This window comes from Stigmatopora nigra, chromosome 3, assembly GCF_051989575.1.
Source record: "Stigmatopora nigra isolate UIUO_SnigA chromosome 3, RoL_Snig_1.1, whole genome shotgun sequence".
Classification (NCBI taxonomy): Eukaryota; Metazoa; Chordata; class Actinopteri; order Syngnathiformes; family Syngnathidae; genus Stigmatopora; species Stigmatopora nigra.
In genome coordinates, this window is record NC_135510.1 from 6,183,772 (window position 1) to 6,202,178 (window position 18,407).

General features: G+C 37.7%; 1 protein-coding gene across 1 annotated transcript in view; it reads right to left on the reverse strand.

Annotated features, from left to right (window-relative positions):
- ush2a (Usher syndrome 2A (autosomal recessive, mild)) overlaps positions 1 to 18,407 on the reverse strand; it is a 130,180-nt gene that overhangs the window by 79,496 nt on the left and 32,277 nt on the right. The window contains exons 28-38 of the mRNA XM_077713040.1: positions 14,470 to 14,576; positions 13,675 to 13,798; positions 8,821 to 8,951; positions 5,949 to 6,075; positions 5,221 to 5,322; positions 4,907 to 5,095; positions 4,405 to 4,535; positions 4,040 to 4,319; positions 3,212 to 3,436; positions 1,511 to 1,591; positions 185 to 373 (exon numbers count right to left, since the gene is read on the reverse strand). Coding sequence (XP_077569166.1) covers positions 185 to 373; positions 1,511 to 1,591; positions 3,212 to 3,436; positions 4,040 to 4,319; positions 4,405 to 4,535; positions 4,907 to 5,095; positions 5,221 to 5,322; positions 5,949 to 6,075; positions 8,821 to 8,951; positions 13,675 to 13,798; positions 14,470 to 14,576 — 1,686 coding nt within the window. The remainder of the gene's footprint in view (positions 1 to 184; positions 374 to 1,510; positions 1,592 to 3,211; positions 3,437 to 4,039; positions 4,320 to 4,404; positions 4,536 to 4,906; positions 5,096 to 5,220; positions 5,323 to 5,948; positions 6,076 to 8,820; positions 8,952 to 13,674; positions 13,799 to 14,469; positions 14,577 to 18,407) is intronic.

The following is an 18,407-nucleotide window of genomic DNA, read 5'->3' on the forward strand; positions in this document are numbered from 1 at the left end:
ATGGCAATGAGTGAAAAGGACAACGATAATCTGGCTTTACTGTCGAAAAATTGTGAAAAGAACAACGATAATCTGTCTTTACTGTCAAAAAGTTGTCAAAAAAGGACATGTGCAGATGCCTAAGAATCAGTCATTTGATACATAATTCATGAACTATTTCATATCTAGTTTAGCATTTTCTTACCTGTGAAATCTTCATTTGCCAGATATACGGCTTTGACAGGCGGCATCTCTGGTTGCTCTCTCAGGTAGGCTTTCAACACATACCTGTCAATCACACCTCTGACATCAGCAGAGGGTGGAGCCCAGTTCACCTTGGCACTGAAGCCATTCAGTATCTGCACTGAGGAGGGTGCTGGAATGGAGCTCGGTACTAAGACGTGAGGAAAAACAGATTTGATTATAGGAGAGGATGGAAAATATCACCAAAATAAAACTTCCATAGTAACCCTAAGTAAAACACTACAATGAAGGTAGATGAAGCAAATCAAGTATAAAATAAATAAAAAAAAATATATATATATAAAAAAGGCAAAACAACAGGTTGGAAGTACATGAGGTTAAAGCAAAAGCTAACCCCATCTTTACATGGTTTAATAGGCCTACTAAATCATTCCTTCCATTAGCATAAATAGTATTTATGAGAGTAGTAACTTTTTCAGCGCTGATTTAATACAACCACCCATTCATTCTGGGCTATATTTCACAGTAATCAACCTCCCTTTTTCCCAGGCTTCTTTTTCCGGACATACCAAGCACTGAGAATGGACCGTCTAGCGTCAAACCTCAAAGCTCATCCACTTCACTTTCCGACTCTGTATGAACCCAAGCTTCAAACCCTAAAAGTTGTTGTGAACTCTACCTCTTAACTCTAACACTGGTTTTAAACCTGGCATCCAAATCCCAACTCTTGATTGAAAATAAACCTAGTTTCAAACCCCAGGTGAGATTTCCTTACCATGCCAAACTTTCTTCGAAATATTGTCTACCACCATGATTACTCCTTCATTTTGTTGCTTTTTCTTCCATTTTCATTGGAGCTGTCCACCCTCCATAAGCTCTCACCTTTGCCTCTCAATCCTCCATTCTCCCATCTTCCCAGGGTTCTTAATGTATTTATTAGCACTTCCTTCCTCCCTCCCCTCCATTTCTCTCTGTGGTCACAGCACAGCAGACCTACCAGTGTATCGTTCAATACTAATGAGCAGCTTTATATTACACAAGGGAGAACCCGGGCCATTCTGGGTTAACAGCCTTTTACTGGGATGCCCTTTATAGTGGCTTTATCAATCTCTCATAGCGTCAGGCCCGTGTAATATCACTTGCACGGGATGAGTCTCACATACTGTACAAGATGTAGTGCTTTTTCATCCAAAATCTCTTGAGAACAAAACGGGAACTGCAACAGGTGTGAGTAGTTCCTGTTTGCTTCAAATTGGAGAAGGCCTTTAACATTTTTTTTTGCTTCAAGTATAAATATGTTGCTTATTGACATGAAAATATGTTTTACCTTTACCGTAGCTGCGTCCTCTCTGCCAAGGTGAGGCCGCCCAACCTCCTGTGCCCAAAGCTATGATCCTATACAAGTATTCTAATGTTTGAACACAAAAAACAAGAAATGGTTAGGATAAGACAACACAAAAAACAACACTACAATTTTAGGGTATATTACACTGTATCACTGTCCATAACTCTAGTCGAGCTGGGCAATATGTATATTAAAAAAAGTCTACTCTAGTTAAAGTACATTTAAAGATGTAAGTACAGTTTTAAAATGTTGACAGTATGCAAACTATTTAGCACATTTAATCAGAAAAGAGCCTTTTACATATAAAGTTTGGATTGTGATATATATACTTTATATGAATGATGGGAAGGAAGAGAACCAACCAAAGCATAGTACATCATGTGCCAAATATGATGGATACAGTATTATAGTACTTGACTGTATGGATCCTAAGTGAATTGGCTTGTTGGTGTTTAATGGATGATGTGAGTGCTGACAGATTAGTACAATGATGAACCCTGATCTAATCTTCTTATAGACAGGGACAAAATTGATCAAACTGAGCAAAAAAAAAAATCATTAAACTGCTGGACCTAGCAAAGAACAGTTTGAAGTGAAGATTACCTGAAAAGTGTTGATTAAAAAAACAGCTTTGACTTGATCATCTTTCATCCAGGAGGCAAAAATGTATCTAAGTTACTCATAAAAACATCACAATTGCAAACAACATAAGACTTGGAAAGGAGAAAATTGAAAAGCCTGTCTTAATAATGCTCTTTACAAGACAGGGAAAAGCTTTTAGATGTTTAAGAGTTAGTCGATGCCAAAGTAAATAATATTTATTGAACAATCTGATACTTTCTACATCTATTCCTAGTATCACATCAAAACATTAACGAAAAAGGATAGAAAAAGTGCCAGATATTTGATTAAAAATTGCTGTGATGTCATTTATAAGGCCCTCTGCCGACAAAAAAAAAAAACTTTTTGTGTTGCATGACTGGACAAAACTGAGCATCATTCTTATTCATTTAACCGCCACCGCCAGTGGGAGTCGATCCCGCTCCTGCCCGTACCGAAGTCAGACGAGTGAACCTCTCCAGTCTACACCATCAGGCGGCCTGCAGCATTCTTAGTGAGCCTTATATTCATTTACCTCAACTTTCTTCCCCAAATTTGCATTTTCAATTTTAAAACACAGCAAAGTCAAAAGTGCAGTGCTCCGCCTACAGCTCTTGCAAGGTCAAGTGTAATTTTGGAGAACGTGTATACGTGTGTGTATGTGTCCACGAAGGCCTGTCTGTGAAAGCCACGTAAATCTCTACTCTCAGTAATGTTTATGGAGCAATGTCATGCTGAAAAAGCCTGATGTTCAGCTGTGTTTTTTTCAGTGTCCCCCCCCCCCATATAACCTATAAAGCTACAGCATTTATCTCGAGTGCTTACTGCATTTCTCGTATTGAGTTTATTTGTTTAGATGTAATACATGTATGAAATGAAAAAGACATCTATCAAAAGAGTTGGTGACCTTGCTGTATGCATGAAACATGCATTCACTGTTCCCAGCAGTAACTTAGATTTCAAAGGAGTGACTCTAGTAATTGTGAAGAAACTATGACATCATCCTAACCAAATACATTCATCTCGTGCAGACTACAGGTCAGACGGAAAGAGTTGATGAAAAAGTTGATTTGCAATTCTTACCAGTGAATGGCTGCAGACTGTAATCAAAGGCGTGTGTCGCTCTACCAGTGAAGGCCAACACGGAATCATTGCCCCTGCAGTTGTAACGACTTTCACCGTTAGGACAGCCATCGAGGTAGACTCGAACAGAGTGTCCAAAGGCGACATTAAGATTACCACTTTGACTGACAAGGGTGTTTGTTTCATCACTTTGAATGGTGAGGCCTCTTATGCAACCGCCAAAGCCTGTGAGGGAGGAAGAATTGAAAAAGAGAGGAAAATTGGATCAGGGTTTAAATATTCGAAGTAAACATTCAGCATGGCATGATTTAACAAATTGGCTCCGCTTAACATACAATCTGTTTTTTTACTGAGAGTGGATGAGTGCAAGTAACCACTATAAAGTAATTTTTAAAAAAGTACACGTCTAGTGCCGTCAATCGCACTAAAGGAAAAGCATTCACAGCCAGTCCTCGCAGTTTAAATGAATTGGTCGTCTACTGTGTGGAAAGTCAACCAACATATTTTTAAAATGTATATTTTTATTAATTTTAGTTATTAATACATTTTTTTTAAATTGAGATTTAGTACATTTGTAATTGCCTTCATTCATAAGAACATATTTATTATTAACAACAATAAAATAAAAATTCTAATTTGGCGTCATTATATACACACCTGTATACAAAATGCTAATAGTGTGTTATGTACACATATGGGGAAGTCTTTAATACAATTGTTTATTTAAATATATTTTATTACCAAAAGAAGTGACTACTATTGCCATCAATGCAGCTAATATAACCTAATTTGCCTTCTGCTTCAGTGAGTACTAACACAAATTCTCACCATGTCTGTGGCTATACAGGTCCAGAGCCTTGTGTGCGAGTTGAATAGGCACCCCACCCAGGTATAATGGTGAGTCAACCCTAAACCTTCCCACTGCCTGTGTGCTTTTTGTCTGCTCTGCCCAGTCATCGACAGAGGCTGAGATGTGCGAGCCGCGCTTTATCAGAGAGAGCCTCTTCCAGTCTCCGTCGCAGTAGCTTAGCCCCGCCCACATGCTTAACTCTGTCTTGTGACTGTCAGCTGAGAGAACAAATGAGAGAAGGCCGCCCTTCAGCTCCACCTAAAAATACACATTTACAGAAGAAATATTTCAAAGTTGAGAGCTTATATAATGATATAATCTATTCCGATGAGGCACAATTTACCAGAATAAAATCATCCATCTGTGTGTGGTATGCAAAGAACAAAAGAGTGTTCAGGTGGTCTGTTCTAAACTCCATTGTAATTTCAAAGTTGTTTCCTCCAATGAACACGTCTCCATTTAACTCCAGGTAACCTACATATAACCAAAAATAACATGCAAATGTTAGTACTGTATATTTTGCACCTGAGTATAAGTCGTGCCAACCAAATAATACACAAAGAAGGGGGAAAATATTATATACATATAAAACCATAAATCACAAGCCCAGCCAAACTATGAAAAAAGTTTGACTTGTAGTCCAGAAAATACCATGTATACTAGACACTAAATAATCGAACGATATAAATGCAAAATTCAGTTGTGAATTAAAAGCAACTGTTCCTTTTTAATATACTGCACTGCAAATCTTCACTTCCCCCAAGTATTAAAATGAAGGGTGCAATAAAATCACCGCAGCTACAAATCTGAACGATGAATATCAACAACAATCAACATTGTCCTACCATGACCCAGAAAATGTGCTCCTTCCACAGTATGCATTGGGCAGCCCTCCCAGCTTTCATAGACGGACATTTTATTTGTGGCTTTAGTCCAGTTTAGAGATCTCCACTCCTCCAAGGGGCTGTCAGTCATCTTGAAACGCACATCTCTCAAGCAACCAGAAAAACCTTGTCGTGTCAACTGGGCAGCCCCTGGTGGGCAGAACAAGATAGAGAAAAGTATTTATCTTAATTTTTCTTTGATTGTTATCATTCATTTACACTACTGGTTTCATAGCTGAAATTCAACATGGCAGATGGGGTGTGTTTTAACTGACCTGAATCTTTCCGTCGTAGAATGAAATCTTCGGGCAGTCCTCCGATAAACACTCCTGTATTTTCACCAATTATAGTGCTGCCACTGGAAGCTGAAGAACTACCTGGTATAGTACAGTTGTTTTGTCAGTGGAAGGATAGGAGGCTACTTGTGGAGGTCAAAGGTTAGACGAAAGGGGTTATTGTGTATTTTTTTATTAAATATATATTGGTGAATGGCTTCATTGTGATTATATTATTGTAACTATGCATAAGTGAGTGATATGGTAAATGTTGCAAAACAATGTTAAAATATGAATCATACAATCTATTATTATTATTATTATCAATGTTAACAATTGAGGAGTTAAGAATAAGTTGAGATAATATTGTGTGGGTGTGAGCTACCCTGGAAAAGTGCGCCTTAAATAAAATTACACTTTTAATTTCTTAAAACAATACTATCTGTAATGTTAATTACTTTGATGAAAAAGTGAAAAGAACAGTAGAAGTATAAATGTGTGTGTGAGTAATTTCCTCCCCAGATTCCTCAAGGAGTAGCTGGGATTAACCTGGTTAATACCTCAACAAATGGGAAATTTACAAAAAATGAATCAGACAGACACAATTACTTTGACCTCCTACGCTATTTACATTAACAATCTTATATTTACCAAGACTAGCATTAACAGTTACACGCCCACACGAGCAGGCCCAAAACGCAACGCGGCGTTCGGTATGAACGACTTACCTCTGTATTGATTGTCCACAACGATTGTTCCCACGGCCCCTTGCCTCCTTGCTATGATGTGGTGCCATTTTCCATCATTGTAGAGACGCCCCCCGTCCCCTTGTGCACTAATGGCTACCACTGCACCCTGCATAAACCAGAAAAGAGGATAAAATGTGACACTTTTAGATGTTTAATCCATTAATTAATGTGTAACCTAACTACAGAAAAACACTCAGGAGAGTCTTTTTGTAAAGGTCCATCACACTGGCATGGTAGGAAGCTCTGAGTCGGCAAGCTCATAGCACACCGTTTTATGAGGGTAAGAAACATTTGAATACAAGAATACCTACAGGGCTGCCAAATTGGCTGCTTAAATGTGCAACAAGATGTAACTCTGCATTAATATATGACAATTTGCTAAACACGATAACTTAAATAAAATGAAATAAATGCACTATCTAATTACTGAAATCAATAATTTCAGCCAGAACAAAACATGTTTGCAAACATTGTGAGTGGCATCAAGTCAAAATTCCAAACAGGACTAAATCAATTTCGTTCATCATTTGTAACACAAGTCTAAGAAAATGCCTTATAATCAATTCTCGTTTGTGTAAAAACATTTTGTGTATAAACCTTCTCCAGTGTGTCTGAAGAGGGTTGTCTCCATTAAATCTGACATCATTGTTGTGATCAGCTTTTAGCAAGTAAGAGACAAGTAATGTAGTAAAACATGAGCACCAGATCGGTTAACGCCCAGAAGAACACGCTGACAGCACACTGGCCCACAAAAACAGTGATGAAGATTTAATGATGGGATCAATAAGTGTATGAATGCCAAAGTATATCAGCTTTTGGCATCTTTACGGCCAACGCTAGATGGCTTTTCTTAAGAAGACAAGAAGGTTGGCGGTTCTGTATGTCACTCTAATTTCCCCTTACTGGGATACACACAACCAGACCAAACTCAGGCCAATTTAATAATTAATAACTACTTAATAAGTGCCAGCCAGTATTTGTACCCTTGATAAGTCATTCTGAACCATCAATCAACTCCAGACAGAAGGCTGTGTGATGTAAGGGCTGAAATATCTAACAACTGATGCATAACCGCTTGAAACTTCAAATCTCATCATGAAGAACGCCACCCTGTGTATATGTTGTAGGCTCAGCCAGCCTTGGAAATAAAGGAGTGCTCTAACGAAAACGTTAATGACTGAGGCAGGAGGTGACTGAAGAAAATAAGGACTTCAAAATAAATAACAAAACCAACCTGACCTGGAAGACATGGGGAAACGATTTTCTTGAAACATGAAATTGCAACTAAGCATGATGCAAACAAAGCAGACAATCTGACAAAGACTCACAAAAACACATGGTTTGAATAGACAGACAGGGGTTGATTACAAAATACACACACCTGATCACAGCAGGGAAGGGAAACCATGAGGGACACAATAGGCAAAACACATTCAATAATCACATGGACAGCACAGGGGAATACACACACATCCATCCCTAAACCTCAGCTACACATCCATGTGTGACATTGTTTGAGCTGTGCTTTTCTGCTTGTGCAAATTCTCATACCATGAGCCGGTATTTCATACTTTATAGTACACCGTGTTGTCATGTAGACACTTCATAAGCACATCACTGTTTCATGCAAAATTACACCCTGTGCACAAGTAATCCCATTAGGCTGCCGCAACAGGCTAATAGGGAGAAGTAATGGGCCGGGCTGGATGTATGCAAGGGAACACCAATAAACCGTGGCACTACTCTGGCTGTTAATTATCTCCAACTAGCCTAAACAAAAAAGTCAGCCGAGTTGCAAACAGTTACTTAATCAGTCAGAGAACAGCATATAACACAGTGTTTAGCAATATGTTGATCGTAATATTTGGCTACACATTTTGCATGGATATTGACACTACTGTAATGAATGTGAATTATGTTTTTGTTTGAGAGCCTAATTAGATGGTGACCACATGGAAATACGTGCAATCATCTGCTATCATTGCTTTCATCATCCAAGTCATTGACTCTTCAACCCCACTACATGTGTCTGTAAGAATGGATAAGGGGAAAATGCTGTGTGTGTATGTGTGTGCACGCAAGGGTGCAAAGCTTAATTAGCTTGCAATTGGTATTCACGCATGGTGACTGCAGGGAATGAGTTAATTGCAGTCCAATTCAAACGTTGACACACTTTTAAAGTTTTTTCCCCCCTCTCGCTCCATCTTTCTGACAGAACGCAATGAGCAGGCTACAGATCACATTTATAAGATGAGAGGAGGGGAGAGAGGAAAAGACAGAAGAGTGAAGTAGAGGTGTGTGTGTGGGGGGGGGGGGTTGTTGAAGGTGAGGTAAGTATGGTAAATGAGCAATTCTTTTTAGATTTATGTAAAACTAAATACACACAGTGAGTCATAAGACTTGCTATGTTTCAGTTTTGTAGAATTTTGGGAGATGTGTAAATTGGTTTTGATAATGATGGAGTCAAGTGTAAATTCTGACCAAAATGATCAATAAAATGTTGCATTAAGACTTCAAATTGGTTTTACCTTTGTTACTCTTGTTTAGTAAAAGCTGAATGTCTGCTTAGATCTCATTAAATTATGCAGGTGATTTTTATGTGGTTAGAAAAATTGCCTCTGTCATTAGGGTTAACCATTTTATGGATTTATTTAACTCTCTTTTCGTCATTCAGACAAAGCAATGATGACCATTTCATCTCTCAAGATGTTTCAGACAGAATATTAAATCAAATAATTCAGGTAAGAGCAAATACTACAAAAAATACAATGCACAAATGAACATGAATTTCAAAAGACACTTCAATCTCTTATAATACCGTTTTCCAGATATTGCTAAAGAGTACACATACCTGAGGGTCAAACAGAAAGTAGGGCCGTCCATTTTCAATTTGAATAGCCAGAAATTCTTCCTGCTTTCCAGGTGACATAGCACAGAGCAGCAAGCCATCTGGGGAGTGAGTCTTGAAACTTAATTCAATACCTGAAGCAAAAATAATAATGAACACAGTATGAGTTCAATTATAATAGCAATTGAAAGGTCTAGTACAATACTGCCATTTTATACTGTAATAATTGAACCATATTGAAGCATCTTCAGCTACCTAAAAGTGTATAATAACTAAATTAAGACAATTTAAATAAACAATTATCTCCTACACACAGTGTATTTTACTCACAAACATTCATTTAAATTCCTTGTCAGGTCTGTGTCAAATGCATGATATCCCAATTACACCATTCTTCTAAGCTTACTTCATTTTCTCTATAAGCCGACTGTCGGGCATAATCTTACCACTAAGATACTTTGGGAAAACAAGAAGCTCAGAGGACGAGCCTCAGAGGACAGACTTGATTCCACTATTTTAACAGATCTCACTTGTAATCTCTTGCTTTTATCTGCAAAATCGAAATCCTCCAAAGATATTTGGCTTCTTCTCCCTACCTCAAATGCATAACATTACTTTTCCTCCATGCCATCTCCTTCACAGCTTGTATGGAAAGTGAAAGCCAACAAGTGCCATTGCTTGGGAACAAACTTTGCCTTATTTTATTCTGTTTTCAGTTACAGTAACGTTTATATTGGATGTTTACTGGTACCAATGAGAGCATATACAATTTAAATAACTACAAAACCAACTTTAAACTTGGCATTTGTGCTCTTAATTTCTTAGTTTTTTATAGATAAAATTGTATTCATTTTTAAAATGAAATCCAAACCCTACATAATAAAAAATGTATTTGTAAAATGTTCCTAATTCTTCTCTAAGAAACATTCACACAAGACTTCCTCCAACATGCTTTCCTGTCATGTTCCAATGGATCCAAGATTGAATCTTAATCCACTACCAGATCTCGAGATTCATGAGTGTGTCTGTGAGCATGTGTGCATCAGCCCTCTGTTGGGAACAGAAGTGTGGGAAGAAGAGCTGAGGAGTTGAACGTAAAAAGTTCAGGGTTCATCAGAAGCTGTGTTTAGTGCAATTCACTTAGCATGCAGGAAAGTCAAAGTTACATGGACTCGTCAAGATGAATGCAGATCAAGCATTTCCAGATAAATCCTTTTCACACTTTTCTGAAAACCAACATACAGATTCCAACTGGTCGCACCATTAGGTTTTATATCACTTAAATACATGCTTTTAAAGTTTTACTTCATATTGTTGCAGTCACTTAGTGTAAATAAGGTGACTTGTAATCAACTCTACCAATTACACTTCATGAAAATGTCAAAAACAAATATTTGAGTAATGTGCCCTGCAAAACAAAGAGAATCTTTTTTTCTCACCTTCTTGAGAGCTAAAAAAAATGGCTGACAACGCAATGTTCTTTCTGACTTGTTTTGGTCTTGAATGTTTTATAACTATGTCTATAAATTGCTCACATGGCACTGAAGACGTGATGGAAATTTCCCTGCATTTGGACATGCATTGTGTACATCAAGAAGGCATGTGTCTTTTACATTGGTGACCTTGTCAATGCAATGAAGAGTGAAGTCAAGACTGATACCTGACATTACATTACCCCCCTTTAACCTTCTCTCCGACATTCTCTTGATCTCTTCCCCTTGCTTTTAACCTTCAGCAATGTTCGTCTTTATCTCCTTAGCTTCTCTCCCCCTCATGTCTGCCATTCATATCGCTGATGTCCAATGTTTGCATTTCAATAAACATGTTCAAACATCCATCCATATTGGTTTTTCTTAATAGTAATAAATAAATGCATTGCAGATCCCAGAGAGGTCATTACTGGTAAGAAACGACTAATGCCATTTAAATAAAATTGCTTAGTTCATAAATTGATAAATGTTTTTGCACTAGGGATTTCACAAAAAAAACTCCAAATTGTTAATGTCGTCAAACAACTCTCAACCAGAAAAACTGGAGATTTCTACTGATTTATGTAGACCAGTTACACTTTCTTTCAAGTTATCTTGTGCATATCTGCTAGATGGGTAGAAATAGACTGTCAACACATGTTCAGGAGGGTGTTTTGTCCAAATGTACAGCAGCTAAGTAACACTCTGGTCATGCTCAGCATTACTTCCCTGGGATTCCCCCCCAGGACTTGTGCTACTTCACGTTGACAACCACTTTGGAGCCATCAACAAACAGACCTGAGTGAGCACGCATTGTGACAGGAGTCTATGCTACACACAAAAACACACACACACACACAAATCAGATGAAGCATCTTCAACGAGGATTCTGCTAATTGGAAAAGACTCATCGCAGTCTTGTCAAAATCATTCGGAAGCGACGTGTTTAAGGGTGCTAGACTATAGTTGTCTTTTTTTGCGGGGGTTACAAATAGTTCATGTATACTATATGCATTAAATCATATATTTACCATACTCCTTCACGAATATCTAGTCTTAATATGGATATAATATACTATTTTAGAGTAATGTGCAGCAATATCCATTCAGTTTTTTTATCTGACCACATTGTTTCCTACGTTGTAAAATGTTTGTCTCAGTAAAGGGACGAGGTTGTGTACAACAATCATCTAGCCAACATAACCTGAATAACTCTAGTCATGTTAGCGGTCTGCCGGCATTAATCAGAGCTTGGCGTATTAATGAGAGCGCGGCAGCTAGCTAATTACACCCATAGATTCTGCTGCAGCCCATTAAATATACAAATGACAGAATTAAAGAGCCCAGCCTCTTCTGATTAATCTTTAAATGGGGAAAAACTAATGATGTCTGTGCAAACTTTCCTTTCACACATTTCTCCCCCCTCTTCTCTCAACATCAATGCCTTGCAATCAATCATATTAATTAGGGAAAAATAATTTGTATCATTTAACATTTCCCTCTTTCCTGCTCAGTCACTCCAATGGTGCTGCAAGACTGTACTGAATTAAACGTGACTGGAAATGATCCAAGTCGATTTGTTCTAGCATTCATTCTTCCTATTTTGCTTTTTTCTATTTTTGCCTAACCAATGTTTGTGATGTTTCATTTCTCTTCATTTAATGAAGGCTGAAGAAATACATCTGGATTAGCTGAAATATGAGGATGCATTATAATCAGCCCTTTCAGGCTCAAATACTGAAGAAATACAAATGAGAGAGCACCGTATAATCTGTTTTAGCCAGTGTCCATTTAAATCCATTATTTCTCTCAGTGTAATGTATTCCGCATATATTCCTTCCGCGATAAAAGTACACGTGGGAACTCACATCATGGGACTTTTATGTAGAGATGCATCATAGAAAAGATGAATGGACTAACATGCATTTATGGAAACAAGCACTTAGCGGGTATTCATATCAGTGCACTAATTGCCTATACTTATAATCCTGTTTTAGCTAAAGTAAGATTCAGTGTGGTACCGACTGACCTTAGGTATCCCAGCTTCATTCAGGATTAAGGAGCATCGTTAATCACAATTGAACGCACTCATTTTATGGAAGCATCTAGTCCTATCACAATAATAGCTTATGAAAAACAACCTAGTAGGAAAAAAATGAAATCATTTGGTGGCTATAAAAGATGGTCAAAGTGGGGGTTCAAACACATTAAATAAAATGTCTACGTATTTTTTAGCCAAGTGTTAGCTTGCATGCAAGTGACCCTACTTAAAGATGGACTCTTAATATGCATGTTTAGGAAAAGGTCATAAAATAAGTGAACGATAAAAGTAAAACAAAGGTATTGACGTTGTAAAAGTGGGGAACAATCCAAAGAGGACATCACGGGTTATGAGTATAAAAACGATGGGGGGGGGGGGGAAATGAATATAATACAACATTTAAATCCAAATGTGACAGTTGTGAGTGCAAAGAGTTGCTTTACTTTCCTTCCGCAAGGCATCAACGATTGACGACTCTCTCCTCTGTGATCAATTGACTCTCGAGGGGGCATTACACTGCATTACATTCATAATCCAATTTGGCTTTGATTTGTTCGCTGTTCTGTGAGCTTCTATGGGAATAATAGTCTGTAGATGATGCTATTAGTATTGATAGTTGTAAGAGGGCGATGGTTTGAGGACTGCTGACACATTGATGGCTCCGAATAGATCCGGCCTGAAAGTTATTGTCTGATCCATTATCTTTTATGAAGAAAAAGAATGGCGTAGAGAAGGTTCTACTTAGAGGGAATAACTTTTCTTTGTGATCAAAGTGGGTGGTTAAAATCAAATGCAAAATAAAACAATGCGATGTACTGTGAAAGGTTCAGTTGAAATGGGCTGGGCTTGAAGTACTGCAAGTACAACATTTTTATGTAACTAAAAAAGGACAAAGTAGTGATATACAGTATAAACAGCAGTGAACTATCTTTGGCTGGCACAGCACGGCACTTTTGCCGCTCAAATCGCACTGATTAGTATCAGGACTCATTAATTATGAGCGTCAGACTGGGTGATGTTCTCAGATGAAGCAGAACATGTTTGGCTGAGTAGCTCAACCCTCTAATGATGCCGGTAAACAGAAAGATAATTGTCCTTTAAGATGACTGCAGAAGTCATCTTAAAGGATTGTGACGAGAAGACTGTGATAATGCAGAGTAATTAGTCGGAAAAGAAAAAAAAAACAGTAGCGCTAATGCATCTACTAGTTTTTCTTCTTTACTACACATCCTTTGGTAGAGACCGAGTTAGAAGTTTGTTACTGCTTCTGATTTTTTTTCTGTTATATTGTTGTATAAGAAACATACAGTATCAGTATATGGTAAGATATTGAATATTCTTTCTTACCAGTGAAGTCAGTGTTAACGGGCAGGGTATCACTGGGAAACTGGTAGTAACTGTCTCCAGAGAATCTGGTGCCTCTGATGAAAGGACCTCGGGGGTCAGAAAGAGAGACGTCAGTCCTCTCCACCTAGAAGTGAAAACATATTGAAGTCCCTTGCCATCAAAACCTTTTTTTCTCCCCACTGAGTCTTTGACAAGGTTTACATATACTAAGACATATACAGTACTGTATGTGGTTAAGCAATCATTTGCAACCGCCTTTAAAAGAAGACAGAACGAGTGGATTTTAAAGCACACATTATTATTCAGGTACCAGGTAAAAGATTGTGCTAGTATCGCGAGGGTCAACTTCAGTGAATATCCATGTACCGTGTATAAAAAGACTAGTCGTGGTTAGGTAGAGTATGAAGTTTTTCCACCTTAAAAGCTTTACACATATTTCTGTTCATTGGGCCAGGATAACTTAAGTGACTGATTACAACCTTAGCAATACCAGGACTAAAGATACAACTTTCATTGTATAATCAGATCATGAATGATTGAGTTATGGGAATACAGTAACATATTTTATGAGGCCATCATGACCTCCACCTTTAATGATCATTGGGAATACATAGTTCAAGCTCAATTCTTAAGTGCATGATTGTGCTGGGTGGGTTGAAATTCCCAAAAGACTTACTTTGGATGTCACTCTGTGTATGTAAGGACAAAAACATTTACCCTTTTGGCATGCTAGACTATTTCCCAAAATTGAGGTACGTGCCTGTAGTAATTGACAATCTTGATGCATTTGCATACCTGGTACAATGGGTGTGGTCCATTGAGTTGAGCAGGGGTATCCCATTCTATCTGAATAGTGCTTTCATTCACTGGGAACAGTCGAGGTGTGGAAAGTCCCTTTGGAGCTGAGAAAAAAAAAGTACGTAGTAGTTAAATGCAGTAACTGAGACCAAATTGCCTGTTATTTTTCCTCTATCTGAAACGACACGGGAGTAATAAAATGATGTGCAATTAGAATAAAATGACTAAATACTGTGATGTAAACTGAAATTTGTTTTTGGAGGCATTAGACTCGAACTAAACTGTTAACATTCATGGAAGAATTCCTATTGTTGAAAGGTTTGGGGTCACCCAGAGAATTTTCATACCCGTACATTGTACACTAATCTTGGGTTCTGTGAAAGTATTTGGTTTGTTTTCGCCATTGTTCCTTTGGGATTTGTGAGAGTCGTTATTGGTACCTTAAACGTGGTCAAATGATCCCTCAATGTCTTATTAAAAGGCCCTGAAACTGTAATATAATGAAAGAAATGTATTTCATATGTTTAATATGTTATCCCTGTTAGGAAGTCGTATTTAGGGTTGAAAAGGGTATTTCAGTCATGTTGATTAACTAGTAATTTAATTGTATTATTTCAAACAGTATAAAATTGTCTTGTTTTCCTTAAAACCTGCTGCATTTGTCAACATAACATCTCAGCGAATGTGACCATTCCATCTGGTGAAGGGTCAATTTAATTTCCCTTCCCTCACTTTCGATGTTGAATTAAATGTCCCTTTGAAACGCACTGTGTGCTACAGGAGTCACAACTTCAATAGTTATTATAAATAAATCACGCTAAGAATGGCTGTCACGCTGAGCGCTAATATATTTAAGTGACGGAATAGTAGTGTACACTTGTGTGTACGCTAAGTGTCGCTCCATTCTTCTGTTTCTTTGAGTGTGTGTCTCCCCTCTAATGGTCTAAATGGGTTCCGGTGAGCGTAAATTAACTCAGTGACACACGTGTGACGATCTTCAGTGTGACTTCTAATAGAGCTCTTAAAAGGGGAGCGACAGCTTCTCATCTTAGCACATCAAACCATAAATTACTGCCAATCAATAGTTTACCAGTCTATTGAAATTGAGCTATGATGACATTAAGAACATTCTCTGCCTCAAACACACACACACACATGCAAGCATATTGTTGTATTCTGCAATGAACATATGAAAAAAAATGGTGCTGACAATCTACTGGAATTTAGATGTTAGGGGGAAATGAGATGGGAATTAGACAAAATACATAAATTCACTGTCCAACGGTCTTTCACGAAATAATTCAGGGGTGGGATGACCCTTGTTTTTGTTTCATACTTTACAGTCCATTTTTCCAAAAGAAAATATAGTTAGTATAGTTACAGGCTACAATTCTATATGAAAAATAAAATAGCCAATACCTGCTTTCAACAGAGCTCAAGTTTTAGTCCAGTGTTACTAACTGGTGGGTTGCCTTCAGGTGCTTGGCTTGTTAATTCACCAAAGTGTATGTTTCATACAATGACACATCCCGCTACCTTATCGGCATGGCTTCAAACGTACATCCATACGCACACAAGGTCAACAGAAAGGTTAATTTTAGCTGCTGAGATTGTAATGAAGCAGCTAAATCATGAAGCAGCTCCCGGGAGCCAAAGTGCACGTTGGACTTTTCTGTTTTCGCAGCGAGTGACATGTCTTAACAGGCTCTTAAGTGTACAGTTCCACCACGAATACAACTTATTGACATGGTCAACCCCTGCCATGCATATTTCTCTCGTCAAGAAGGGCTTTAGGTCAATTATGCGTAAATCAATAAAGTCCCTGTTCTGTTGAGTGGTGCTACAGTGTGTGTGTACGTGTGCAAGTTCCCACGTGTGTGTATGCGTCTTGTACAACAAGTCTTTATGGATGTAGAATACATAAAACACCACCATCAGCCCCCTGATTAGCCACTCACTTTACGTCGTGATCGATAACTTCCCGGGGAGACGCGCACATGGAAACAATTGCAAATACTTAAACACATATGGACAGTTTGCATCTGTCTCAGTGTGCACGCTAATGTTTGGTCGTGCTTGCTTGTAGCTCCGCTGGTTTTGCAGATGCTGCCTGCTCACTTCCAACAGATGGTAACAGCCTCTAATGGCTCGGTCATATGTATGCTAGATTTATTAGTGCATCAGTTACACACTCAAGTGCACCTTACTAGCAGTATCGCTTAATGTACCACTTAATGTGGTTTGTAGAATTTCACCCTTTGTGGAAATCTCTAAGTTACATTTATTTAGCGGGATCTACAATTGAAAGATATGCAAAAGGTTTCCATATAAAAAAATTGAATATTTTAGTTGTGTTGCAACCCACAAATTTGGACTCCAACCAGAAAAAAGTAACGTTAGGGGGTTATAGGCTAGTTGTGCAAGTCAGCAAATCTTACAGAATTTCAACCAGCAAAGCAATTAGATACTTTAACCCTTGAGTAAGTTTGCTTATTCTGCGTTTTTTGTCATTTTAGTGATGTAAAAGAAGTGTGAGGATAACCACAGGAGAAGAAATTGAACTTGCTGGAACAGTACCTGCTTTTCTATACTGCATATTGTTACTTTAAGGAGGAAAGAAGTACAAAATCATTCCCATTATACACCAATGGCCCATGGACCAGTACTAGTATGTGAGCTAACTGGTGTCGGTCCGGCAGCGAAATAAATACTAACATTTTGAATGTCGCTGTATCTGCAGTTACATATTTGTTTCTTGTTAGGAGATATGTACTATAAAAATAATGTGAATGAAGGTTTACTGTATAGTCTACAAAAACACATCACATATTTGTTTTGAGTCTATAAAAAATAAGAGAAGTACATCAAATATTATATCTATCAGTTGTAATATGAGAGTTGCTAAAAAATTTAATAACCCATTGAAATCTTAACTATTACATTTCAATCATCTTATTATTGACATTTCCGGAGATGTCTCATTATGGCAGTTTTAGACTACTAAGAATAAATTGATACTGTGCAATACATGCTATGCAAATCCTTTTTGAAAAAAAAATAGAAGGAAAAACGGCATATGTCGCTATCATTTCTTAGGGTTGAAACAAGGGACATCTTTGGCGCTGGATGAAACAAAATGGAGGCAACAGATGTGGCTGTTAAAAATACATTCAAAAAGTCAACTGGGTACAATAAGCCATATTGTATTGTACAGTATTACAGTCAAGAGAAGTCTTTGGAATCGCTTAAAACAAACATTGTGGCTGTGTCAACAGATGTAGCCATTAAAAATACATTTAAAAAGTCCAACGATTACAATACGAGGGATCATTCATCCTCGTAAGCACAGGAAGGACTTTTTAAGAATTGAATGGACTGAAAACAGTGGTATGTCGACAGATGTAGCTGTTAAGACTACGTTCAAAAGCTGAAATCCCGAGCTAGTATTTAGACATGAAAGCTTGTTTGTTCCTGCATCAACTATCCATTGTCTCCTCACCCAAAAACGATAAACAAAACAACCAGAAAATATAATGGGGAGTAAGATGAGGAAGGAGTGGTGTGCACAAGTGAACAGATGGAAAACTATGTGGATGGATCAATGTTAAGTAAAAATAAAACACATTCACACAGTATTATATGCAAACTAGAATGATTCATGTTTCTCGGTTACTGTGTTCCATTTTTTCCAAGATGGGGGTTGTTATAACATTCTGCAAAAAACATTACGAAAAAAATGGAAAAGAAAAATAGGCAATTGATTCTGTCTATCATTCAATCATTTTGTGAAGCATATATAAATAATATGTTGGGCTATATGTTCTTATGAAGATTGCCAATGTGTACTGTGTTAGTCTCGGTCTTTTATGATTGAAATGCAACATTGATATGATAACAAAGCATGGTTTTCTATTGCCAAAAGCTTATGTCCCAAT